Raw genomic sequence first — 27,930 nt, forward strand, 5'->3', positions numbered from 1 at the left:
CACATTTGGAATCTGAACACAAAACCTTTATTAACGGAGTTAGTCAGATGCACTGTGCTATATATACGTGGTGGGGCCATTTCCTGCTAGTGTGTCATATGCGTGGTGGCTCACAGACCTCAGAAGAGGTGGGGGCAAAAGACCTAGGGCTCTTACTGTGATATCTCCAAGCCTCTGGGCACCGGAAGTGTGAACAGCTAGGAATCCATGACCAAGTATTTTCATCTACATTTTCTTTAAGCTGCAGCTCTCCCCTGGTGATGGTGACAGGATCCAGTGTTGATCAAATACGATCAAGAACTGCATTCTGTACTCACAGTTACCTTTGGGGTTGGGCCTCACTCTAGGGCTATGGTGAGCATGGGATAGGGACCCTGCCACCACGAGGGAAGAGAAGGTAGTCGGTGAGAGAGACGGAATCTGACCAGAGAAACTTAACAACCACCTTGAAAGCCAGTTATGAGTAAACGCAACTGCTAGGACCAAAGAGCTTTGCTGGTCTGGTTCAAGAACAGCCTTAGAACTGAGATCTTGATGGAAGTCAGAAGAGATGGGAGATGGGATGAGAAGTCCACAGACTAGTGTTACCCCCAAAGAGAGTATATGTGTCTTACAAAGGGAAAAGACCCGGAAACACATGCCACAGTGTAGCTCTATTAAGTGAGCTGAGATGACAAAGTGACCTAGCCGTCCCTTGTGCCACCACAACTATCCATAAGTAAACACACACTTTCCCTTTTACACACAGATTTAAAGGAACACCACCGGTACTTATCCTTGAGCATATTAACAACCACCAAAGTAAAACCAAGGCTTTAAAAGGGAAAAAAAACAGCTTACAAATAAAATAATTAGTGACTAGCTTCAAGAACAGCAATCTCTTTCAGCTATGACCTGGGGTATCTGTATCTATGTCTTCAATGATGTATGGAACATTAAATTTCATAATAGGGTTATGAAATTTCTCTGTAGGCAATTGTTTCAGGTTATTCATTTTCCAAATGACATCAAAATTTAGGGTGTATAGAAAAAATGTCTCTTCTTCTAAAAACCAACATCGATTAGTGAATGCGTTAGGAGACTCACTCATGGCAGGCTCAGTCAGGTAGCTGTAGCGCTTACGTAAAGCTAGAGATGCAAAGCTCTGACGTCTGTCCGCTTTCTCAGCCTGAAAAAGAAGAGAAGAAACCATTTCCACCTTCCCTGGGACACCTTTCCACTTTGAAACATTTCACTGGATGGGATGGTCATGTCTTGTCCACCCTTAGGCATTATTTCCCCCTTGGGTGTCTATGACCCCTGCCCTCAACTCTCAACATAACCATGACGCAGCAGGCAAAAAAAACGCACCCACACAAGCAGACTACAGGGGACTCGAAAGGTTGAGCAGTGAGTTTTCCACCCGTTCATTATACTGAAAGTACACGTCACAAAATACGCTCACTATGTGCATACATTCAAGGGAAAATGGAACAGAAAGCATCATCCCAGGCTCCCACATGGGTACATGGTAGAGATGAGATTACAAACAGGTGGATGGACTCATCAGTGGTTCTGTGGCTTGGGCTGCCATTGTTATTATTGACAATTATTGTGGGTTCTTAAAAATCCAATCATCACAAAGCTTACAGAAATACAGAGAGAGAACTTAGGAAAAACTCTTGCAAAACTGCACAATGGCATTCTTAAAAAATGGCCAAGATAGGGCTGGATCCATGGGGCAGAGGTTAAGTGTGGACACTGCTCTTGCAAAGGACCTAAGTTTAGGTTCCACCCTCCACATCAGGAAGCTCACAGTCTCCCAGGGGGATCTCATGTTCTTTCCTGCCTCCAGGGGCACTGCATTCAGGTATACACACCCACACAGAAACACATATACACATAAGTTAAAAAAAAAAAAAAAAAGAATCTTTTTAAAAACGTCCAAGATCAATTCTTTAGCTGGAATGGCAAACGTCTCTCAGCAGTTGGTGAGAAAATACTTTACATTACATAAAACGTAGTTGATTGTACAACACAATTCCATAGAATAACCAAGGTCTTGAGTTAGAAGTGAGAACACATCAGGTAGCCAGAGGGCCGTGGGGAGTAAAACACACCCGTGAAACTCAGGATTACGTTTATGCAAGGCAATCTGTCACGTTTAAAGATGCTTACGTGACTCCAGGTCTTTCATCGACTAGTTTATTGTTTTTACAGAATGCACTGAAGCACTCCTACGTTCATGGGAAGAGTGAGCCACTTTAAGGAAAAACAGCTAACTCGACCTCACAGAGGCTGAGATGTACAATAGCATTTAGACTGTTCCCACACTGCAGCCCGCTGCAGGCTTTTTCACACAATAGCCAATATCTATTTTACCTCGGATAGAATAAAAGCAGAAGTGTTCATATTACCTCATCATCTTGATCTGACTCTGTCTCCTTTTGGTCCCAAGATGCATTGCAGAGACAAGGAATATTATAATGGACAGCAGGGAAAAGAGTGTCAGGATATGAAAAGGACTGAGTAGGGCGCACACAATGCAAGCTGGTTTAGAAAGCAAAGCAAATCAAAGAAGCCAATAAAAACAGTATCACGGACCATACATCCACAGCAAATTAAACGTGTGACAATCATTTGGAAGCATCAAGATCTACAAACTACCAGCGGAAGCAATCAACAGAGGACTTCATCATACAGACTTGTAAGCACAGGACACCACAGGAACAGGACGTCATCTACACACAGAGACTAACACAACTCAAGTTTCGGGGGCTTTCAGAGTGTCACAAAGCATTCCTTCATTACATACCAAGGGCCCATTGCCTCAAGACCAGGTCGGGGTGTGTGTGTGGAAATAAACCAGGTTTAAAAGATACCTTTTTATGTGCAGGTAGAGTAATATTTAAGTTGCAAACAGCTGTTTGGGGCAATCCCTTTGTTGTCTTGGGCTCTTTCAGGAAAGACAGACGTCCGCAGGGCTCTTGGCTGGTATCTCTAACCTAGAAGAATTTGGGTAATGGATGATTACACAAAGAGACAGATTCCTTTCCATGAAAAGGTGAGACATGTTCGTTTTATCAAGCGCCCAGAGAGGGAAAGGATGGTAGCCCAGGATGAACCTGGCAAGGTACCAGAGACTCAGCTTCTGGCTTAAACAATGGGATGGCCACCACCCACTTGTCTCATGTGATAAGCCATTCTGGGCTATGTGCATTATCTGTCTTCCTACTAATTTAAAGTTTCAGGCTTTGAAACATGGAACAGCAAACAGTGTGAGCCTTCCTACTGTGCCTGAACTCCCGTGGAAACACAAATCAGAGTTAACTAAAAATGGTCCATTCTGCCCTAGGTCGTTTCATTTTATAAACACTTCCTTTACATGTTACATTTTGGTATATTTTGAGACAGGGTCTCACTATGTAGACTTGGCTTGGCCTGGAGCTTACTACTGTAGAGCTGGCTGGTGAACTCACAGAGATCTCTCTGCCTCTGCCCCTCTGCCCCTGCCTCCTCGAGTGTTGGAATAAAAGGTGTACACCACTATAATGGGTTCCATTTCCTTACATTTAAATAATACATATATGAATGTTCATTTACCAATAATAAAGTTTTATTAGCTTGAAAATTCACCCTGGTAGAATTAGAACAAAATCTGACCTTGTTCTTAAGTCATATTAGGTGGGATAATTCAAATTAAATAAGCCATTTAATAATTTTTTTTATTCTCTCGGAACTTTAAAAATAATTGCAGAGTCGATGTTAAAGATAATTTACCTTGATGGAAAATGGCAGTCTGTTTTCTTTGAAGGAATAGAAGTTAAAAACAAGCTGCTGAACTCCTTTGGTAAGAGGGGCCAGGTTTCCATAGCAATCAACGAATATGGGCTTTCCTTCCAGGACCTTCCAGAATAAAAGAAATACACAATTTAATGTTAACTTGACCTAAAAGAATATTGAGAGTTTTAAGTCAAATAACATTAAAAGACCAACATAATTACATCACAATGAGATAATTACTTCTATGGAATTGTTTGCTTTAAAAATACTTCTGGGTGCTTACAATCCAACAGCCATAATTAGTAGCTATTATTACAGACAGGTATACAACAGAATTATGTTTCTCTTCCAAAAATTTTAAATATGTCAGAGAAAATGCCTGACATCATTTCCTTAAGTAAACTGAGAACTTTCATTTCTTGGCTTGACATCATATTCACATGATGTCTGGGTTTGAAATACGAAAATCATGATAATGTGTGGGGAAAGTGACTACACACACACACACACACACACACACACACACACACACACACAAATACACACAAATTCAGATGGCCACAGGACAATGGAGAGTAGTTCAGATTCATTTACATTCTATCGCAAAGCCCTTCAATAATTTGAGGTTGAACCCATTTCAAAGTTTTAAAATAAAGCATGAATGCCCTTGATATTTCTGTATAGTATGTGCCGCTATGATCCTCAAATAGGTCCCTGTCTGGGGAATGCAGTGACAGATACTCATTCTTGTGACCCCAGTACCTCAATGTCTTTGCTCCTGGCCACCTCCTCGAAATTCTCCTGCTGCTCCAGGGTTTTGTCCACCCTGTCGTCCGTCATGCAGAAGCACCTCAGGGAGGACTCCACCGGGTCATTTGTTTTGGCAAAAACAACAAACTTGGCCATGTAGGGGACACATATCAACTCTCTGTACAGCTGTGAGGCTAGCCCTACGGTTTCTAAAACCTGATGGCAGTCTGCAAGCCAAAATCTGAGGAAAACAAAACACATAATGAAAAAGAAAAACAAACCAAAAACAAACCCAACCCAATAATAGCAAAAGATGCAAAAACAAACCCAAAAGAACTCACAACGAAGAAAATCTGGGACTAAAGGTATGACCCCCTGGTAGAGCAAATATTTTTAGCATGTCTATCCCCGACATCAAAATAAATAAATAATTATGAAATACAATGAAAAAAAATCAGAGTCTAAAAGATCCCAAATCAAGCGTTATAAACTTGTTCATTTAAATGGCAAAGGTATTTACTCAAGCAAAAAGCAGTTTATTCCCCAATAATAATTTCTTTCTGGAAATAACATTAAGGACCTTCTGTTCTCTCCCATGAATTTAAAAGTAGTTATACTGTATTGACGGTAACATTTTTTTTTTACTTCCCCAAAAGGTGAGACAAGGAATTCCATGGCGCTCCTCACACTTTCACTTCCATACCTGGCTGAAACGTTGGTTGTGAAAGACACACAATCCTTTATGAAGGTCAGAGGGGTGGTTCCTGTGATGTCTTCCCATTGAGCCGGAGAGGTGCCCCCTGGGGACAGCACAGACAGAGTGACTTTATCATCAAGTGGCTCCCTGCAGACTAACTCGCCCATCACCTGGCTGTTCTTCCGGCAGCCACTAAGAGGCCGGCTGCAGCGCTTCCGGTTCTGCACTTCCGGTTCTGCGCTTCCGGTTCTGCGATGCAGTAAAGGCAACTGCCTCTGCTCGCCTTCACACTCTTACCTGCCAACGGGGAGTTCACTGGAATTCACAAGTACATATATTATTTCCTCTTTGTCTGGATCACAAGGGATAGTTTCAACTTGGGATCGTTCGTTAAGTGTATCATCTTGGCAGTTTTCAGAGGGGTGTGTGTGTGTGAGCGCACGCATGTGTATATGGATGTGGGTGCCTGAATGTCCACGTGTGTTCACAGGCCAGAGATTTACACTGGGTAAATCTTCCTTCATTGTGCACCTTATTCTTTGAAACAAGGTCTCTCACTGAGTCTGGAGCTCACTGATTCAGCTAGGCTGCTCTGCCAGTGAGCTCCGAGATCGGCCTGCCTTCCTCCCCAAGCCCCTGGGCTGGCGTTGTAGACAAGTGGATCCTGTGTGTGGATCATGCTTAAGCAGCAGGTGCTTCACCAACTGAGCCGTCTCCCTAGCCTCCCAAGTAGGCTTTTGGTTTTGGTTTTTTAAAGTGGAGTGGGGAATCAGGAAAGTTTAGGAAGCTGCCCGTTTTTTTTTGGTTTTTCGAGACAGGGTTTCTCTGTGTAGCTTTGCGCCTTTCCTGGGACTCACTTGGTAGCCCAGGCTGGCCTCGAACTCACAGAGATCCGCCTGGCTCTGCCTCCCGAGTGCTGGGATTAAAGGCGTGCGCCACCACCGCCCGGCGGAAGCTGCCCATTTTGTCCTTGGCTGAAATACCACCTTTCCTGGCTAAAAGGAAGAATTGGACGTCAAAGCACAAGATGAAACCTTGACTTGGTTCATCTTTGACTTGAGCTCAGTGACCAATCAGGGAAAAAAAAAAAATCAAAGGGTCAACTGAAGTCTGGATTCTAAAGTTCTTTTTGCATTTGTGTGTGTGTGTGTGTAGGTCAGAATTTACTGGACTCAGTTCTTCCACCACGCGAGTTCTGGGTATTGAACTCGGGTTGTGAGGCTTGCCCACAAATGCCTTTACTTGCTGAGCTGCCTTTTGGGCTTGAGGTCTGGATTCTAGGTACTTAAAACGAAATGTGTTCTAAGGCCTGGGTGACGCTGATGAGCACAGCTGGGTGGCACCAATGGCATCATCCTCAACACTTGCCCTTCAGGCTCTGGAAGATCTCCCCCGCCCCTCCAGAGCTCATTCCTTTCCCTTGTCCAAAAGATGCTACTTGGTTGCTTACCTCTGTCATGGTTCCCTAAGCACTTCAGGTGAGTCAGTAACACCTCAACAACGCTAAAAGGGCTTCTTGATTCCTAATATGCTACTATCAGGAAACAACGCTGAATTTTAAATATACCAGGAGCCTCGTTCCTGGTGCAAATTTCCCCGTTGAGAGGATTGAAGAGAATGAATACGTGACTCATTCCTTGTTTTCTACTCTTTGTGCCTCTCCACACACAGTCGAGGCAGACAGACAGGAGTCACTACAGGGGAGGATCCACACCTGTAATGCTGCAGAGGAGCCGAAGGTTGGGCGTGGTGTCCCCCTTGTACCCATTGGACACGCCTTCTCCTGAGGGTGGGGGCACCGGAATGGTCATGGTGATTGGCTTATGGAATTTCCTCCTCCTTGGTTCCACAGTCACAATGGGGCTAAATGTTGCTTTGTTTCCAAGGATCTTTTTCACAATCTCCTCTGGAACAGGCTGAGCCTACAGCAGAGGGAAAAACACAAAAACAAAACCTTAAATAAAAGTAGACTTAAATTTTTTTAAAGCTTTTTTTTTTTAAATTAAAAAAAAAAAGATTTATTTATTTATTATGTATACAGTGTTCTGCCTGCATGTATGCCTGAAGGCCAGAAGAGGGCACCAGATCTCATTACAGATGGTTGTGAGCCACCATGTGGTTGCTGGGAATTGAACTCAGTTCCTCTGGAAGAGCAGCCACTGCCCTTAACTGCTGAGCCATCTCTCCAGCCCCCATTTTTTTTTTTAATCTGAAGATGTAGTTTTTAATAGAGAATGGTGGGAGGACACTGATAACAAAATCCATGTCTATCTTTACTCCTTTTCCTCATTGCTTTGGGAAGGCAGAGAATTGAAAAGACCCTAACCTGGGCAGAGCGGTTTTCTCAGGGGAGCAGACCATACTGGCTTGCTGGGAGGGGAGGGAGCCAAATCTCAGAGCAAAGAGGAGGTAAGAAAGGACAACCTCAGTATATGTTAACCCTGTGCAGGACGCGCCCTAACGCCTCACAAAATTACCCTGTACCAGAAATAAGCTGTGAGGCTCTCGGAGGCAAGGAGCAACCTGTAATTCAGAAGGGATGAGTTATCGTCAGCCAGGCCTAACTGACTGCTTTTGGTGTCTCTACTGTCTGGAGAAGTGCTTCAATATGAGGGGGCAGATGAAGGGAACCCCACTGACACATGAGGTCTGCCTACCACCCCCCACTCCCTCCCCAACAACGCCTCAGAATGAGAGTCTAGCCTCACAAAGAAAAGCTGATGGTCGGTTCAACTTTTAATCACTGGATTAACAACAAAAATGATCATTACATCATTTTCTGTTTTTCTTCTGCAATAAAGAAAAATAAAGAGTGAAAGACTAAACTAATCGGAGTGAATAAATATAAGAGAGATCATTTTTTGCCAACATTTCCAGTCAGTTTTCTAAACCCAACCAAGTTCCAACTGGATTGGAAGAAGGCCAGCATTTATGAAGTCCTATAGGCCCAAATGTGAGCGCTTGCAAAATTCAGCAACATGTTATAGACCAAGCTCTAGTATGCTGCTCTATACACAGAGGCCAAGGACCCACAACGAGAAGGGTATTTTCTAAAGGAAACCAATGGAGATGATGCATATCACTCTATACAGAGGCCAGAGGTCATGAGGTGTCTTTCTCAAATGCTCTCCGCCTTATTTTCTGAGACAAGGTCTTTCGTGGAATCTGGAACTACCAGTTTGTCAAGACTGGCTGGGATCCTCCTATCTCTGCTCTTCCCCCATCCCCAGTGCATGCTGCCACATCTGGCTCTTTTTAAATGGGACTGGGGATCGAACTTTCGGTTCTCATGCTTGCTCAGAATGCATTTACCAGCTGACCCAACTCCCCAGCTCCAATTGAGTCTTTTAAACAGAAAACTGCTAAAAATACATAACCATGTTTGACCAGTCAATAAGCTAGCTTTACACTTAAACACTCTTCATTTGAGATTAATTCCCCAAACACTCTAATTATCAATATCACAAAGGATGAATGACTGTAATGCTTCTGGAGCAAGACGCACTCATGAGTTCTTGACATGTACAGAGGACTTGCAAAGTCCATGCTTTGTGATCAGTACCTGGAGACCCACTCGGATCCTTTTGGTTAAGGCACCCTCTGGGAAAGACGCCTGAACGAGGGGCACTGTAGTGCTGCTCAGAATCCCACCTTCAGGACCAATCTGGTTGCTTTCCTGCTTAATCCGGGAAACTACCGCAAAATACTGGGGGAAATCCTTCGTGATGATCCTGCAGATGCGCTTCGTCCCCAGCTCTTCTGGGCTGTCAAGTTCTGGAAGACAGCAAGGATGAGAAGCCATGAACAGGTGCCTTTGCACAAAGCGCCTTGATACCAACTGGTGTTTAAGAAAATTTTTAAAAATTATTCTTTTTGATACAAGTTCTCATGTACCCCAGGCTGGCCACAAACTCACTAGATAGCCAAGGATGAACTTGAATTTTTGATCCTTCTGGTCCTCCTAACTCTACCTCTCAGGTGCTAAGATTACAGGCATGCGCCGTCCATTACATCTAGTTTTCCGGGGTGCTGAGGATTGAACCCAGGACTCTATGCATTCTGCACAAGCACTCTGATAACTGAGTCATAGCCCCAACCCAGGAAGGTAATTTTTTTATAAAATTTGAATTGATACTCTAAAACATGCAAATTGAACATGCAAGGTCCCACGAGACATTTCAGCTCATATATACCATGTAATGCACGAATCAGTTTCCATACAACGATCTTCTCAAATGTTTCCTTTGTAGCTTTTTGAAACGTACAGTACATCCCTGTCATTGAGCTCACCCACCTTACTGTATAGTACCACAGCAGAACACTTTGCTCCTATCCACAGTAACTTTGTACCAATGTTCAACCTCTCCCCAGCCTCTCCTACCCACCATTCTACCTTCAATTAGTATAAGACCAACTGCGTTACTCCATGCCTGTAAGATCATGTAGTATTTGTCTTTTGTGCCTGCTTCAACTCCTAGTCTTGTACAGTTGGTCATCTTTCTATTTAGTAGCTATAACACACATACACACACACACACACACACACACACACACACACACACACACACACACACTAAATTCTGCTTGGGAGGAACAAACATCTTTAAACACTGGGATCTTAGTGGGCAGTGGTGGCACACCTCCAGTTGGGGTTTAGGGCAAACCTTCCTGTCCAAGACTAGAAATCCAGAGCTTTAGTAAAAGGCTGGGGGTAGGGGCTGGAGAGATGGCTCCATGGTTAAAAATGTTTCTTGCTCCTCCAGAAAATACCAGTCCAGTTCCTAGGACCCATGTTGGGTAGCTCACAACTACCTGTAACTCCAGGTCTGGAAGATCCAACACCTTCTTCTGGCCTGTGTGTGTCCCCATATGCGCAACACACACACATGCACATACACAGCAAACAAATTTTAAATAAATGGGCAGTGGTGGTGCACGTCTTTAATCCCAGCACTCGGAAGGCAGAGGCAGGTGGATCTCTGTGAGTCTGAGGCCAGCCTGGTCTACAGAGTTAGTTCTAGGACAGCCAGAGCTGTTATATAGAAAAACCATGTCTGGGGTGGTGGTGGGGGGCATCTTGTTGGTCTGGGGGTAATTTTTAAATTACATTCATTTGTTTATATGTGCGTGTGTGTGTGTGTGTGTGTGTGTGTGTGTGTGTGTGTGAATACGTGTGGAGGTCAGAAAGCAACTGTGGGTCCTGGGGATCAAACTCAGGTCATCAGGCTTGGTGGCACGTGTCTTTAACCACCGAATCATCTTGTTGACCCCCAACACTATTGTATGGACAAAAGTGTGATGCTTTCCATGATGAGAATAGTAAACTTGAGAGAGGTACGTTAGGAAGGTTAACAGTCTCAGCTGACATGAGTACCTGTTCATGTGCGACACCCGTGAAGGCTGTGATTTGACGAGAGAGACACACGAGGAGGTAACAGAAAAATGTTAGGAGCAGTCAGCTCCCCGAAGCTGGAAAACGGTCAATAGACATACAGTGTTCAAATTCAACACTTTACAGGGGAAATGATAAAAAACAATAATACTCTCCACCTCCCCGTCCACCTCTTCAGGCAGCTAAAAGTAAGTTCCCCATTTTTGAAGAATCAGAAAAGGATGAGAAAAGGTGTGTGCTCCTATTAATCACAGCTAGATGTTAATGGGGATGATCTTCTGAGAATGACATTGATGTCCTGTGAGATGGCTCAGCAGGAAAAGGGCTTGCTGCTGATGGACCTGAGTCTGACCCCAGGAACCCACGAAGGATGGAGAGAACCAACTCCTGAAAGCTGTCCTTTGAACAACACATGTGTGCCACAGCACCCACAATCCTCCTCCAATAATAAATAAAATTAAAATTGGAGAGAATTGGGAACCACTCATTCAAAATGAAATTCCTTGGACCTAGAAATCCTATTTTCTTATACTTTTTTTTTTTCGTAAGCCCATGCAAAGCTTTGTTGACTGACAGATGAGCACTGGACAGCCATGTGCCCATCAATAAGACATGCCACACACCCACATTCCACACAGCCCCGTGGGTGCACAGAAAGCTTTGGATTCGTTCATCTACCAAGTGTTTACTGAAGGCCAGACAGGTACATCCCTTAGTTGTTGGGTATACGCAGGAACTAAAGTTACCACATTCATGGAACTTACTGTCTAAAAAGGGGGTGGGGAGTGGGGGTGTGCAGCAGAAACCACACTGAGAAGAAAGTAAAACCAAGAGAGGAATTGGAGGGAACCATAGAACGGCGGCAGGGAGGAGGGTCTCACTTAGATGTAGCGTCCGGAAAAAGAGCTATTGGAAGGAGGGAGCCCAAGAAGTGACCCACAGAGCAGAGAAGATGTGAGCCACGTACTAAGCAGAAACCCTTTTAGGAACACCATGTCTTCGGAACGTGTTTGTGCATCTTTATGAGAAAGTCGTAGAAGGAACTTTCAAGTTGAGTAATGGTTACTTCACAGGAACAAGGGATGCTCCTGCGGGTGGGAAGGGAGTGGGAAGACATCATCCAGGGATAAAGGAACAACTCCCAAACTTCAGGGGGGTGGACCACTGCTATTTCCAGGGTTTACTGTTCATCTGAGCCTCACACTCTCCACACATCTCACTGCCCATCCATGAGGACAATTTTTGCCTCGGGCTGAAATCAGGACTCATCCCAGATAAAAATATATTGAATGGCGGAATGGGTCATTGCACAGGTAGAGCAGTGGCACGTTTTACAGATCAACCCCTGCACATGGAGTTGGGGAAATCAAATCAGTTGTCCACGAGGGGAAATTAAAACTGGCCTCATCCGGGACAGAAAGTGGAGTTGGAAGTTGGCTCTTGTCTGTTTCGGCGGCATTGACTCTCCAAACCTAAACACTGGAGGAAAAAGATAAAGCAACGATGCTCCAGAACAGCAACAAAGTAAGGATTCAGGAAAATACTGCAAGGGAGTTTGCAACTGAGGACCAAGTTCCCCCACAGGGGTCGGTTAGCTTCTGCGGGAGAGTAAATTCCCAGAGTTCATAGCGCCTGTGGCCACCGGAGAAAGTCCAGATCATCTGTGTCAATGGCTGTATCACATCACCACCAACTAAGAGGGCATCTTTTGCTGTGACCACCAATTTGTCATTAGGTGGCCCTGCAGAGCGGCTCAGCTGTTCATGCAGACTGTCGTGAAATGGCATTCAAATAGGTGAGTTTTTCCTAATTCTGCTAGGAAGGACCTGTGTCCTGAGAGTATGAGACTGCTCAAGGGCATTCTGGACTGACTGACCACATTTTTACATAACCACGTACCTATCCATGTAATGTGTGTAAAAACAGAGAGAGGGGGAAGAGACAGACTATAAGATGTGGCACCAAGAGTGTAAGTAGGGAGGCAGGGGGCTGGAAAGAGGGCTCTGGTCAAGAGTGTTCACTGCTCCTGCAGAGGACCTGGGTGCTGTGCCGAGGATCCTCATGAGGTGGCTCACAATCACCTGTAATTCTAGCTGCATGGTATACGATGTCCTCTTCTGGGACCCACCCACCCCCAATAAAACTTATAAAAACAAAATACTTAACGAATATTTATGGGCTACTACATGTATAACAATAACTATATAACTATGATAAGTAATGAAACTACATTTTGCCACAGATTGTTCTTTAAAAAGGAGCTGAAATAACAATAAAACGATGTAGGTGAATGTTTGAAAACAGGTAACTGCTCAGTGAATTGTTTGAAAAAAAGGGGGGAAGAAAAGAAGGCATTAAGTTAGGACGAGGTGGGAGGTAGGGGGCAGATCTAGGAAGAATTTGAGGGAGGAACTATATGAAATTCTCAAAGAACTGATTAAAATACTATATTAAAAAGAAAAAGAAAATCGGATAGTGAAGACCCAGCTGCGGGGGAGGGGGGAGGAGAAGGGCTAAGAGTGGGAATAAAACAAACTCCAATGCTTGGCTTCAACTTGTGGACACAACCACTAGCCCAGGTAGCTTCTCTCAACGCTTTTGACTCTGAAGTTGGTATGCACCAAGAGTTAGGTTTTCTTTTCCCAAAAGATGCATTAACTGTGAAATCACATTAAAACACGCATTGTTGGGCACTGACGGGCTGGCATATTGTAGTTGCCTAACCAAGAATTCAATCAACAATGAGTGAAGTGTCAACGGTTTCCGCTCTGGAGAACCGGCAAGCCTTTAGATCACACTTTGATAATACAGGTAGCAGGAAGTTGCCGTCGTGTGCTCTTTTTTAAAAATAATTTTTGTAAAGAGTTCCATGTGAGGACCAGTGAGATGGCTTATTAGTGGGTACCAGTGATTGCTGTACGAGTCCGAGGACCCAAGTTAGGTCCATGGAACCCACTCCTGAAAGCTGTCCTCTGGTCTCTACAGACAATGTCCACAGTCATACAAAAATTAAAAAAGACTTTAAAAAAATTTCTGTATGAAAAAGTGGCTTTAGTCTTCCTGGTTCTTAAATCCCCAGTGAGGTCTGTTCCTGCCGTGTGTTTTAAATTCAAGTTACTGTTCAGGGGATGGTCTACGGGAATTAAAAACTCATGAGAATGTACAACCTCTCTCAAAGTTTTGTATTGCAGATAAAAAAAAAATTCCATTAGGTGAGTCAGACGGCCAGACAACCAGTAATAAAGCCTGACAATACTGGTGTCTTTTGGGGGGAATGAATTATATACACTGAGATTTTTAAATGGTCCATTATTTAGAACAGAGAAGTAGGAATATCTGACCAAGAATTTTTGCTTAGCTTTCCTCCCTGGCACAGAGAAAATGTCCAGAAGGTAATTGATACCATAAACGTGATGCCTGCACGGAGTCCCTAGTACAGTGTTTCTCAACCTTCCTTATGTTGGGACCCTTTAATACAATTCCTCAGGTTGTGGTGACTCCCAACCATATAATTGTTTCATTGCTACTTCGTAATTGTAATTTTGCTACTGTTATGGATTGGTGTTGCTTGTTAACAGTATAGACCCTCAGTTCCACACTGGGTACTTCGACCTGACTGTCCCAGACTGCTTCTCCCACTTAGCTCAGAAGACCTTAGACTTGCCATGTTTGGTAGGGATAGTCTTAGTGCACTCATCCTGTCTATAGCTGGCCTTCCAAATGTAGAACTCAGGAACTGGAGAGATGGCTCAGGGGTTAAGAGCGCTTCCTGCTCTTCCAGAGAACCTGTGTTCAGCTCCCAGCAACCATGTTCATCTACTGCCTTTGTTCTCAAAGACTGTTTACAACCTGGTTGGTATGAGTGTGACCAGGTTGGTGTGAGTGTGAAGTCTAAGGAAAGAAATACAGATGCCTCAACATTCCACAAATGACAATTTCTGTGCTAGGGTTTGATTTCTGCTCAGTTACATGCTCTGCTCAGCCTGCTTACCCATTGTGCAAATAGAAACACTGTTTTCGGGAAAATGATCCCATCATGCCTCTCTTCAAACCTTTACACCATTTACCACTACATTTAAGGAGAAAAACAATCAATACAATCCTATCTCGAAACCAGATCATGGAAATGCCTTGAAGTTAAATACCATCCACCAGGTGCCCATCATATGCACCACATCCAGGAGTTACAGCACAGACCTGCTCTGCTGGGCACACTGACCTCTGCACCTGGGTTCAATTCCCAGCAACCACATGGTGGCTCACAACCATTTATAATGAGATCTGGTGCCCTTTTCTGGCCTGCAGGCAGAACACAGAGAGAGAGGGGGGGGGGAGGGGGGAGGGAGAGGGAGAGGGACAGGGACAGGGAGAGGGAGAGGGGGAGGAGGAGGGAGGGAGGGAAGGAGGGAGGGAGGGAGGGAGTTTTCCTTGTATGTTGGCATCTGTATAAAATGTACGAACTCCAGATATGGGTTTTTTTCCTCACAATTCAAGGCAAGATCCAATCAGTTCTCTTTATAAGATCAATTCTATTGCTTTTGGGATATTTGCTGTTAATTTCTCCCAAAAAATTACTACAAGCTCTTTGCCAAGCTTCATTTTCTATCCATAATTTTTCAATGTCCTCCTTAGTTAAAGGTACGACAATTTCTGCTGGGTCTATTCCAGGGAGGGAGGGAGGGAGGGAAGGAGGAAGGGAGGAGGGAATTATTAACTCCAATTTGCTTTGGTTCAATTTTCGTTTTCCAAGTCTCTGGTTTCAGAGACTATTTTGAAGCATTTTTCCTTTTGACATGCAGCAGTCTTCCTTCAGTTGGTTTAAAATACCAGTTTATGGAAACAGATTGAAAATACGTAAACATTTTGTCGTTATTTGTTTTGGGATTTTGAAGCAAATTGTTATTTATTTATTGGGCGCTTCAAATGCCATCTTGAGTTAGGAAGCTGGAAAGTTGGAAAAATTTTCAAAACTGTCACTACCAGATGATTCCAGCAGGTGGTGCTGATGTACCATGTACATAATGTAAAGCTCCACATTTTGTCCCCGCTCATCAAAATTACTTTTAAAATTTTTAAAATTACTATTTGTCTCAAGCTTGATAACGTTAAAATGTCTTGAACCGAAGTGCCAATTTTGAACCTAGAAATTTACTTCTAATATACCATTGACACAAATAGAGTTAGAAGTGGGTGTATTCTCTCTAGCATGGGTTACATTTGTACCACATTTTCTTTTTTATCAGCCACTCACATCCACTGGCTACTGCAGAAATAAACCCACAGCCCTCTGATTTGATTTGTACGTCAGGGACCACTGAGGAGGAAGGGGCCTTTTAGCGCATGCTCCCAGGTTTGACAGAACTAAAAATAGCCCTTAGGACTTTGGAGGCTCTGTGTTTAATTAAGGTTTTCATTAAACTGACAGCGTGGATTCAGTTTGGTGCACTGCTTGGTAACGGCGTGTGTGCCTGTGAATTTTGTTAACTCATCTGCAGCGTGTTTCCTTCTGCAAAGACATAGATAAAATCTCTGTCTGCTGCCAGAGATTAAAAACTGCCTTTGCCACCTGAAACCTGAGTTGGTAACCGGGCAGGTTCTTCACACCCAGACAAACATTGTGTTATCCCAGCAGTTTACCTCGACACAGCTTGGCTAACATGCTTGCTTAACTGACCTAACCACTGATGCTCTGGCTTGTTTAACAATAATAGGAATAGGAGCCGGGGAAGGCGGCTTGGTGCAAACATGACCACCTGAATTTGGATCCCCAATACCCACTTACAAAGCCTGGCATGGCCAGGCATGCCTATGTAATCCCAGTACTGGAGTCAGGAGGTGGGAGGGGTGGGGGTGGAGACAGGAGAGGAGTTGGGGCTTGCTGGTCACTCAGCCTAGGGGAAAAAAGTGAGAGACCTTGTCTTAAGGCAATAAGGTGTAGAGTGATAGAGCTGCACAACCAAAGGCCTTGTCTGGGATGAACACACACACACACACACACACACACACACACACACACACACACGGGTTTATTTTGGTTTACAGTTTAAGGGTAGAGGTTATCATAAGGGTAGAGTAAATTCATAGTAACAGGAACTTAAGGCAGCCTTATCCACCCAGGAAGCTGGAATGGTGAATATTTATGCTCAGCTAGCTTTCTCCTTTGTTACAATCCAAGACCCCAATCCAGGGAATGATGCCACTCACTTTGAGGGCACTTCAGTTAACCTCAGGGGGTGGGGGTTGGTTCTCTCACAGGCAAGCCCGAAGCCTAAAAATAACACCTCCCAGGTGTGCCTGAGTGCTCATCTCCTTGGGTGAGTCCCAGTCCCTCTCAGGACAAGAATTCATAGCAGCCATCACGAGGAGCATGCTTCATTTGAGAATATACAGAGGTGAATGTGTATAGTACAGAAGGCAGCCGGTGTTTGGAAATCCACATCTGTTTACCGCTTCTTGACTGGGTAGTGGTGCGTGCTTGACCTTGTCTGCGTATTTGAACTCGTGCTCACTTGGAAGACATAGAACTCCTACAGGCAGATAGCTCGACCTGCAAATGGTAGTGCTGAGCAAATGGGGGAAAATGCCCCTTTGTCCTTAGGCCAATGCCAGACTGCAGTTAGTTGTCTATATATAGCTCGTGTGGTGGCTGTGACTCTGAGCATGGTCACATGAGTGAGTGGTTCTGTGCAGCAGGCATTTCTGCAGGAACTCTACATGTACCAGCTCATCCATTGCCCAGGAGCTACCCGCAAGGCATCCTCGCAAGGTGCATTTAGATGAATGTTAAAGAGATTGGTTCCAGCCAATAACAGTGAGTGTGAGGCCAGGATGGGAATTCTGGCCTTGATGACTTCCACAGACCATGATGCCAATGTCAGTATCACACTGGGAAAATGATCCCCTTACTTGGACCTGTGGTTCCTTGAGGTTGTTCGAGCAATTAACTTTTATACGCATGGAAAAACTCTGCATATGTTAAAACAATAAAGCCTATCTGATCTTTACAACTCTTTTATTTTTCTTTTGGCATGTGTATGTGTTTGCCTGTTTGTGCATGTGGAGGCCTGAAGTTGAGGTCAGGTATCTTCCTTGAAGGAAGGGTTTCTTGAAGGAGGGTGTCTTGCTAAATCTGGAGCTAGCCGGTTCTGGCTAGTCTAGCTAGCCAGTTTGCCCCTGGGCCTCCCTATCTTTGCCTCTTGAGTGCTGGGATTGGAGGCAGCTGCCAGGGCTGGGCAGCTTTTAGGGAGCTCTAGGGATCCCAACACTGGCCCTTATGTTTACACGGCAAGCGCTTTATCCACTGAGCATCCCCCCAGCCTCAACAACTGCCTTGCTTAGTAAAAACTGGAGACTGGAATATTATTGACTAAGATGGTATTAAACATGTGGGTATTAATAGTTTTAGACAATTGCATGGAGGAAGACTGATTATTGAAATATAGACTAAAATACTACATGGAATGTACTTATAGAGGAGGGAACATTAAAAGGAGACATTTAAAGTAAGCATGTGTTAGGGGGTAGGGGATGTCACTTGCCATAGACAATGTATGACACCTAATTGTTATGACGAGAGAAACTCTCAGGTTGAGTATAGTAACAGTAGACTGATTTAGTTCTTTAAGGAAATCTTGAGTGATTGGTCTATTTCATGTGTTGCTTTTTTAGCTATCTAACAAGAATTGGGAGGAACACAGGGTGAAGCCCTGCTTTTGACTCTTGAGTGTGGGGCCTGAGGATATTTCTCTCTCACCAGGGGAATCACCTGGCTCATGCCAGGTACCCGGTATCTAACTATGCAGCATTGCTTCCTCAGGAGGGTTTGGATGAGTTTTTTTTCTGGACATGGACCTCCTGCCATGGCCTGGCTCCCCTTCCTGGGAGAACTTAGTCTATGGTTGAATAATCAAGGAAAAGAACTTGTGACTTTTAAAAAAACAAAAACAAAAAACCAGAATGATTTCCACTTTTAAGTAGCTTTGGGTATAGGGATGTTCTAGAGATAACGAAGTATCTTTGGGGATCAGGACAGTGGTGGGAAGTGGGACTTGAGGCTGGTATGAAATCAGATTAACTGATAACTGAGCCTCAGTTATAAATATGTTGTGCTCCCTTCATTCTTATTAACTGTTATATTTAATGTGTGACCAAAACATCTTGCTCTAATGGGCTCTAGTACTAGACTCATTAAACATGGAAGTATCTACACTTCCTTTTCATCGTGTAAAATGGAACCAAAGTTTTACCTGGTCTTTAAAATCATAGTTAAGAAACTATTTTCCCAGCAGCATTTGCACACACCTTGGATAATCTACACTCACTGAATGTATCACTTACAAGGACTATTTTGGACTTAATCTTGACCAAATCTCATCTGGACCAAATCTAGAGGTTTCTAGAATTTTCCACCTGTCTTCTTTCTCATAGGACATGCATTTTGAAAACAAGTGGGATATAGCTGTAGCTCTTTTAAAACAGGCACAATTAGATTGCAGCCCTAGACCTTCTGCTTAGCAAGGCAAGCTGCATAAGTCACTTGGGTTCAACGAATGTCTGCTTTGTGGTCTGTTAAGAAAGAATAAGATTTGGCTTTGGAGAGTTGGCTCAGTAGTTAAGGGCACTTGTTGCCATTATGAAAGACCCGGGTTCGATTCCCAGCACCCACTGGAGGTTCACCACCTCCTTAGACACCAAGGACACATGTGATGCACAGACACATATGCAGGCAAGATACTCATACACATAAAATGATAATAATAATAAAGAGTAAGATTGCTGAACTTATGAGCTATGCTTTCTTTTCGAACTTCCACATGAAAAGGAATGTTTTTCAGTGCAGATGAGACAGTTTCTTTCTACCTTAGTGTATAGGCATCTTGAAATTGCATGATTGATGTTGACTCCAGCCTATACCAAATTTTTGGTATGGCACTTTTTTTTTCTGTAGATGAAAACAATTGTGACAATAACTGGTATTTAATTAAAAGCTTCAGGAGTCTATTTCCTAAGGGCTTCACATAATTACTTATTCATCTTAATGGTAACCCTGTACAAATAAAGAAAACAATTTCTATTTCTAGGCTCACAGGGGTCCAGGGACTTGCTCCTTCATTCTTTAAACATCCCAAATCTGTCTACCTCCATGGTCCACAGTCTGAACCCACAAGAGGCCCTGGTAGATGAACTCCAAACACAGTGAATAAAACGATAAAAGAACCGATTTCGATCTTATGGAACAGATCTCCCCTGTGACATAAAACAGCTGTGGAATCTACACCAATTAGGAGGGAAAGTCGCTGTCCCAGTTAGCTGGGATTCCTTTCCACAGCACCATTTCACAAACCAGTTCTCTAATCTGCCTTGTGTTGCATCTCAAGGAAGACTGCATTACACGTGTACTCTTCTAGCTTTGGTACCCACCAGTTGGTACCCACCATTTACTAAGAAAAACTGATACAGTTCTAAGCATCACAAAACCTCAAGGAGTGTGAACCAGGCATGGGCAGCACACAACTGTAATCTTAGCTCTGAGACATCAAAGGCAGGAGGATCACATGTTCAAGGTCATCTGCTACTACCTGGGCTACATGAAATCCTATCTTAATACCTCCAGACACCCGTGCCCCCCAAAAAGGAATGTATGTGAAAAGAGACCTGTAGCCACACACTAGCCTCACTAGCTCAAAGAATAAGACATCAAAACACACAGACTCCAATAAGTTTTGACAGTTATTTGAAAAAAAAAACCATTATGGCTCAAGAGACAGTAAAAAAATCATGAAAGATGTTGAAATAAGTTAAGAGAAAATGGAACGAAAATTCCAAAAACATATTGTAAATGCTCATGCTGTAGGCAAATACTATATACTCTCATTGGATCCCCCACCCCCACCCCCTCGTGTTACTCTTTTCACTAAAAAAAAAGCCTTCTCGGGTCTTGGAAAGACTGATGAATTGATCAAAAAACGAAAAAACAATGAGGGTGTTTGTCCATCTGAACTGTGCTGGTGATGGGAGCGTAGGCATGGAAAACAGCAGTACATGTGGAAGGCCCTGGATTCTGCATCAGGGAATGTTCAATCAGCACGTCACTCACTCTGCACAGTCCCTTGCATTCTGCCTGTCCGTGCCCACAGAATCGAGGGGCATCATTACCTTCATCCATGCCATTCAGGAGCTCGGTGAGGTCTTCGTTTTTGCTGTCAAACTGATGCTCCTTCCAGGTCTCACCATTTTCACTGCGGAGAACAATAAGTTCCCTCTCCTTTCCTCTCATGGACCCGAAATGAGGGATCTCCACGATGACAGGGCTAGAAAACAAAAAGCCACATGATTTTTGGACCAAATTAAATGTATCGATGGTAGAATTCTTTAAAAAAAAAAAAAAAGTCTCATTAACAGTACTGAGTTGGAAATCAGAGGTGCCATTTGGGTTGGGTCTCAAAGCTGCAGAATCATCGCTAAGTAAATAATATTTCAAGCCCAATAACATGCCATCATTCATTCACAAATAGTTCTTGAAGGCCTACTGTGTGTTAGGCGTCAAATTGAATGGGGGGGGGATTAAACACATATAAATAGGCAATTTGAGTGAAGGAATTAAGCGTGACTAAAATAGGCCCTAAAGAAAGAAAGCTGGTCCATTTTTTTTTAAAAAATAAAAAACATAATAGGTACATTATATAATACAAGATGCTAATGAGTTAAAAGGACACAGTCATCTCTTTAACAAAGAAATTTACTCCAATTCTGAAGAACATTTCTCTATTTTTTTTCCTCTCAGGAATAAAGCAGACGTTGTCATAATCTAGTCCCTCCAACAGTTTGCATGATTTTGCAGTAAAACCGGTTTCTCTGATTGTTCCATTTGTGAATAGGTGACGGGTCGCTTCTCTGCCTGACCTGACCACCACCTCTCCGGGGATACTGGAATGTTCTGGAAGAGCGCATGTCAGCTTGAAATTGTCACAGGAAGACGTTAACTTGTGACAGTGTCCTTTCACAAATGAATGAAGGAGAACGGCGGCGTATCGAAGATCGCCAATCCAATCACGGGAAATTGTTTTGTTAAGTTTTACAGAATTATGGATAAAAAGATGGATGGAAGTAAGCAGACCACAATCACACACAGTTTATGTAGTTGGATTGTGCAGCTTTATCGGGTGATGCTTAATAGACAGTATCATTGTTCTCTATAGAGATTATATGTAACCTGTCTTAACCTAGCTGTTTCTATACACATGGTAGCAACAAATATAGGTTTTAGTAGGCAGAGCATAAAGAGAGATTGTTGTAAAGATCAAAACCACAAATAACATGAGTATCCAACTACTTATAAAAGCATTCATTTTGAAATGAGACTGATTAAATATCATGATTTTACTTTTGGCCAAAATCATTATAAATTTTTATAATGCCTTTCTTCTTTAATAAGTAAAAATAAGAGCAATTATTCCTATCAGTATTATTAAGAAATTTCCCATAATTTTAAACCATACTTCAGACATTAGGTATCATTTTATTTTTTGAGAACAAGATACGATCTTTGCAGGTCAATGTGTCCAATACTGTCTCTGTGGCTTTGTGTAGGACACTCGACAATGCTGGAGAGAAGGTATGAGCAGGGTCTTTGACCAAGGGGACAGCCAAGCAGGACAATTCATAACAGGCTTTTCATGCAAACTGCCAAGGCAGACACAGTCAGACAAGCAAACAATGACACATTTCAGCTTAAACAGGACAAAAGACTTTGGACAACTCAACAGAACATCCCGGCTGCCCCCAGTCCCATTTCTTTAAACATCTTGTGTTCTTGACACATTCAAAGTTATCTGACTCATTGGTTGATTTCTTTTGCTTCCCAAAGCCCATAAAGATTACACTGTGCCATAAGTGCTTTCTAAGTCTAATCACACACACAAACAGACACACGCGCGCACGCGCACACACACATACACAGCATTTGTGGCAAACATTGATCCAAAGCCTGCAAATACCTTCTCTTACACTGGTTAAAATGAGACGGTCAGTCTAGCTTTAATAAGTACACAGAGAAGAAACATTTCAAATTAAAGGTGGGTCGACGGATGCACAACGTCAGCGGAATGCTTGCAGTGAGTCCCACATGCTTCGAAAGCACAAGGTAGCGGAGATGCCACACTAAGTCAAGCCACTATGGGTGTGTTCTTTCAGCGACACACATCGACTGAAAGCGTGTAAAAAAAAAAAAAGAAAACCAGAAAAAGAAGAGCAAACTGAAGACAAGAAGAAGACAACGACCATGGGTGTGACAGGAAAAAAAAAATTGAAAATGGAAAGGAAAAAAATTGTAGACATTCTGATCTTGTCTATGAAGATCCTACCCAATAAATTTTGTTCCTTGAGGCCCAAGCTGCAGGATTCGGCTAACCAAGCTCTCGCCCTCATTTACAGGGGGAGGATGGGTAGGAAGGTGCAGTTTACTGAGTAACATCCATGCAGCAGGAAGAGAAACAAGAAGGGGAGATTGTGAACACACTGTCCATCACGACAGAGCCTGCCTGCCTTGCCAAGTGCCACCTCAGACAATGAAGCAAAATTCAGTGTTCCTTCTTGTAAAACACCCTACACCCCGGTGGGTTATGTCTCTCCGAGTTAAACGTTTCGAAAGAGACGTGCCCGCAAGGTAGCCATTTATGCAGTGAGGTGCTATCATTCATTCCACCTGTAATATTTTCTAAGGATGGTGCCTTGATTTCCGGGGGTGGCCGCAGGGATCCACCGCACCCGTCGCGGGGCAGAAAGCATGCTTCTTGGTTAGTAAGTGCCTTGGCCAGTAACTGAGTTAAGAACCCACGGCCTATTATGCAGCTTGGTGACCTTTGACACCACACCCAAGTCCCCAGTGAGGTTCCTGAAGCCATTTTCAGAGTTAATGTCTTGAGTTAGCAAGGACTAAAGGAAAATCAAAGACGTGGTGAGAGGGCCAACGTAAAAACTGGAGAAACTTACCCTAAAAATTGTGCCCCCGCAGGACCCATTTCTACCAGCCTACTGGCTAATCCCTCTCCTTCCACCATGGGGGGTGGGTTGGCCAGTTTATGTCTCTTTACCAGGCGGCAGGTGATGCGGGTGGGGGCCGTACACTTGCGTGGAGGGATGATGATGCGCATCCCGTGGTGGCGGCTTCCTCGCATGGAGCCCCCTCTCGCGTCCACCATAAAGCTAACCAGAAACCTGCGGGAGGAAGATCAGATGCCATCATGGACAGAAGTAAACTCGGCACAGAGTTTGAAACTCAAGGTAAAATGTACAGTAGGAAAAGGCAGCTGCCGTGCCTTCTCTAAAACAACAGTTGGAAGTCACTACTGTGGAGTCACATCAGACATGCACGGATCTCAGACTCAGGGCAAAGATGGAAAGACAACTGGGTTTCGGTGGGAGGAAGCTCCCTCCCAGGAGGCAAGGAAGTCACCATAGGCACAAATAAGGAACAGTGATAGTCTTCAATTGGAATTAAAATTATCTATGAAAGGGATGCAGATTTAAAAAAAAAAAAAAGATCCCCACTATTTTCTGTAGCCTTTGAGGATGGCTCAGGGGACAGTAAAGGGTCATTTTCATTCTCTCTAGTTTCTCCCCTAACCTGTTTATGGGACCTCACTCCAGTACACATCAGACGAGACTCCACAGCATAGTATAAAACACACAACTTGTGACACAAAGGGACAATTCACTCATACCAACACTCTCAATTTTTACTAAGATGAAATAGAAAAATAAAAGCAGGTGACTAGATTTGCTAAGATTTTGATGGAAAGGGATTAAATCTTTTCAATAACCATTTAAACAATAGAGGCTAAAAAGCTATTAAAATCCCCTATATGAATATGCCCTGCGGTAATGGAAGTAGAACCGAAACATTATTTCTGAGAGCGTCTGTGTTTGTCATCAGGCTTTATGTCAAAGCTAATAAGGAAAATGGTTTTCCTGTATGTAGCTAGATCAGTGGAAAGCCTTCTCTGTCAGCGATGGGCACTTTGGTAAATGCAAAACCAATAGACAGACGGCAACGCAAACGTATCCTTACATGATGATTTTTAGAGCTGAAATATACACATGATTCAAGTAGCACCAGAGAGTGATCCTCTGCAAACGCTATGGCTCCCTATAGTATTATTTTAAGAAAATAATCCTATCCATCAAAATTCTTTTCTATATAATTATCTAGGCATGGCGCTAACATCCTGCCAACAGGTCTGAAGCCCCTACGTAGCTGTGGGTTTCCTGGCAAGGAAGACTTCCTCAGCAAACTGGCCTGCCATCTCCCACAGAGCGCCCCAGCGGGGTGGAGGGAGCCCTTCAGCTGAGTGTGTTTCCATTATCAAGTGCTCTCCAGCGAAGGGGACTCACCTTTTGCTTAGGGTTTGGATTTAGCTAGTTTTCTCTCTGTTGTTTTGTGTGCTTGCTATGATGCTATCTTGAGAGACTTTTGCCTCTAAAATACGCAAGTCAGGAGGGGGAAAGGCTGTCTTGAAAATAAACAAAAAGTCTCCCTTCTCCACCAAAGAAAATGGGAATCTGCTTCCATTCACCAACATGAATTGCGTCCAATGCAGAATGGCCTGCAGCTCCTGTGAAAGTGTTCTGAAGTGCTGAGTTTTCTTAGACACACATGTATTATATAGTGTGTGCGTGCACACATGAGCATCATTGGCTGATGTCGTTCAATAACAAAGGCACTACTATAACAAGATAATAGGACAAAAGTCTCAGTTTTCTCTGTAATTAGTGGTGAAGATCGATTATCATCACTAGGTGTGCGAAGAAGGACTCAGCACAAACCCTGGGCTTGAAATCGTGGTTGTGCTAGTGCAAATGCACACTGGAGTGTGTGCCTGGGCAACAGCTGAGCCTCAACAACACAGGCAGCATTTCAGATTGGGTTGGCATATTCACCACCTGACCCACACGGCCCAGCAGAGTCCCCATACAGCAAACACATGGCCAATGTCAGCTGAATCAATCTATGAGCAAAATTTTGCTTCGTGAGCTCAGAAACAGCACAGGTGAGATTTGGCTACTAAGACTAACAAATGGACGGGCAAACAGAGATGTAGGGTGACGTTAGCTGAGTGGCCTGAAGGTAGCATAGGGAGGTTTGGGGGGGCAATCTAAGACTGTGCCAGCTACAAAGACTATCAGAATCAATGGAGTGAATAAGAGGATGTGAATGACAATCTGGAAGAACCTCCTCCTGGACACTCTACAGAGTACATGGCACATGGCCGGTGCTTGCAGCCATTTATCGTTCCAAAATCTTTAATTTCATAGAGCTAACAGAGGGAGGAAAGGTGTGAGTGGGTTAAGGTAGGCCATGAGTGTGAAACACAGTGATTTGTTTTCCAAACTCATTCTGTACAAGACCTGAGCAAAACCCAAACGACATGCAACACAGGTCGTAGGAACAAAGAGAAACACACAAAGGTGATCTTTCAAAATCTCTAATCGTGTTGCTGGTCAGATTGCAGTCACGAGCGCCATGAATGACCCTGTAACTGCTAGGTGGAGGCGTCTCGTTTCGCAAACGGCAGAGTGACGAGTGCGGACATTGTACAGACACTGACGCCATCTAACTGAGGGATGTCACATAAAAGAAAAAAAGTACACAGAGGACACGGTTATCACCTTGAGTCATACTGAGGCAGCGGAGACGAGTAGCTGCAAAATAATTTAGAAAAGCAAATGGGAGAAATTAATGTACGGTCATTAGAAGCAAGCAACAGACAATGTCAATGACAAGCAAAAGGAAAAACTCAGAAAATGAAACCACGGCACTGAGCATTTGCGGGACAGCCTGGAATACATGTTTGCCTTAGCTGCTGTGGAGCACAGTCCTCAGACCTGGTATCAGTGCTCTGAACTCCAAGTGGGACTTCTCTGACTGTCCTGACATTGGCTGTGTTCAAGAGAAATTAAAGAAATATACCCTGATATGTTTATTATTTTAATGTGTGTACATGCTGTGCCTGTGTATAGCATACATGTATGGTTCCTGTGTGTGTGTGTGTGTGTGTGTGTGTGTGTGTGTGTGTGTGTGTGTGCACCTGTGCCACAGTGCACATGTAGAAGTCAGAGGACAGTCTTAGCTGCTGGTCCTCAGTTTCCACCTGGTTGAAGTCTGTTGTTACTGCTGCAAACAGCAGGCGAGCTGGCCAGCTGGCTTCCAGCGATTCCAGCTCTGCCCCATCTCTCTTTAGGAATGCTGGGAAGATAGTCGCTGCTGCCTCATTGGGCTTTAGGATCGGGTGGGTATTTGCCTGAGTGCTTTATCCACTCACTAGCCTAGTATTTATTATCTTAGCAAACATTTTCCCTCCCATTTATATGGCTCTCAGTGATCTCATCAGTGAATTACCTACTAAAGAATCCAGCATCTGAAAGCATACTGGTTATCATTTCACTGACTGCAGCGGGTCACTGTTCAGTTTTCTGCCAGGAGACAGGGACAAGGAACCCTTTAATGTGGTTCTTATCAGCACTTCTGGGGCACATACATTGGTACTGTGTCATTTTAAAAGGAGATTTCTTTATTTTCTTTCAAGATTCATTTCTTTTTTTTCCTAATTATAACTTCATTGGCAATTTTATTTCAGGAATGTAGAAGGTGCCAAAGTCAATTGGAAGCTTTCAAGTTTACAGCTTCTTTTGGAAAAACGGCAACCGCACAAAACAAATCATCAATTAAAAAGGGACTGATATCAAATGAGGGAACTGAAGACAGAGTGCGCTGCTTACAGGGACACTGGCTCAATGAGTGAGGCGAATCAATGATACATTTGATGTTTGTGTGCACATATGTGCACATTTGTGTGTGTGTGTAGACGAATGTGGTTATAGGTGGCTGAGCATGCTCCTCTGTGTATGTACATGTGGTTGGGCATGCTCCTGTGTGTATGTACATGTGGCTAGGCATGTTCCTGTGTGTATATACATGTGGTTAGGGGTGCTCCTATGTGTATGTACATGTGGTAGGGCATGCTCCTGTGTGTATGTACATGTGGCTGGGCATGCTCCTGTGTGTATGTACATGTGGCTAGGCATGTTCCTGTGTGTATATACATGTGGTTAGGGGTGCTCCTGTGTGTATGTACATGTGGTAGGGCATGCTCCTGTGTGTATGTACATGTGGCTGGGCATGCTCCTGTGTGTATGTACATGTGGCTAGGCATGTTCCTGTGTATATATACATGTGGTTAGGGGTGCTCCTGTGTGTATGTACATGTGGTAGGGCATGCTCCTGTGTGTATGTACATGTGGCTGGGCATGCTCCTGTGTGTATGTACATGTG

General features: G+C 43.7%; 1 protein-coding gene across 23 annotated transcripts in view; it reads right to left on the reverse strand.

Annotated features, from left to right (window-relative positions):
* Ank3 (ankyrin 3) overlaps positions 1–27,930 on the reverse strand; it is a 483,262-nt gene that overhangs the window by 42,459 nt on the left and 412,873 nt on the right. For 8 of the 23 annotated variants that reach the window (XM_052744765.1, XM_052744769.1, XM_052744770.1 and 5 more), the window contains 9 exons: positions 23,592–23,816; positions 20,757–20,911; positions 8,772–8,983; positions 6,924–7,131; positions 5,216–5,312; positions 4,525–4,753; positions 3,760–3,885; positions 2,862–2,984; positions 1,087–1,168 (listed from right to left, as the gene is read on the reverse strand). In XM_052744765.1, coding sequence (XP_052600725.1) covers positions 1,087–1,168; positions 2,862–2,984; positions 3,760–3,885; positions 4,525–4,753; positions 5,216–5,312; positions 6,924–7,131; positions 8,772–8,983; positions 20,757–20,911; positions 23,592–23,816 — 1,457 coding nt within the window. Of the gene's footprint in view, positions 1–1,086; positions 1,169–2,396; positions 2,424–2,861; positions 2,985–3,759; positions 3,886–4,524; positions 4,754–5,215; positions 5,313–6,923; positions 7,132–8,771; positions 8,984–20,756; positions 20,912–22,963; positions 23,063–23,591; positions 23,817–26,267; positions 26,301–27,930 lie in introns of all 23 variants that reach the window. The other 15 variants (XM_052744761.1, XM_052744757.1, XM_052744756.1 and 12 more) reach the window with 4 other exon arrangements.

The sequence above is a fragment of the Peromyscus californicus genome, unplaced genomic scaffold (genome assembly GCF_007827085.1).
Source record: "Peromyscus californicus insignis strain IS unplaced genomic scaffold, ASM782708v3 Scaffold_19__1_contigs__length_69161282, whole genome shotgun sequence".
NCBI lineage: Eukaryota > Metazoa > Chordata > Mammalia > Rodentia > Cricetidae > Peromyscus > Peromyscus californicus.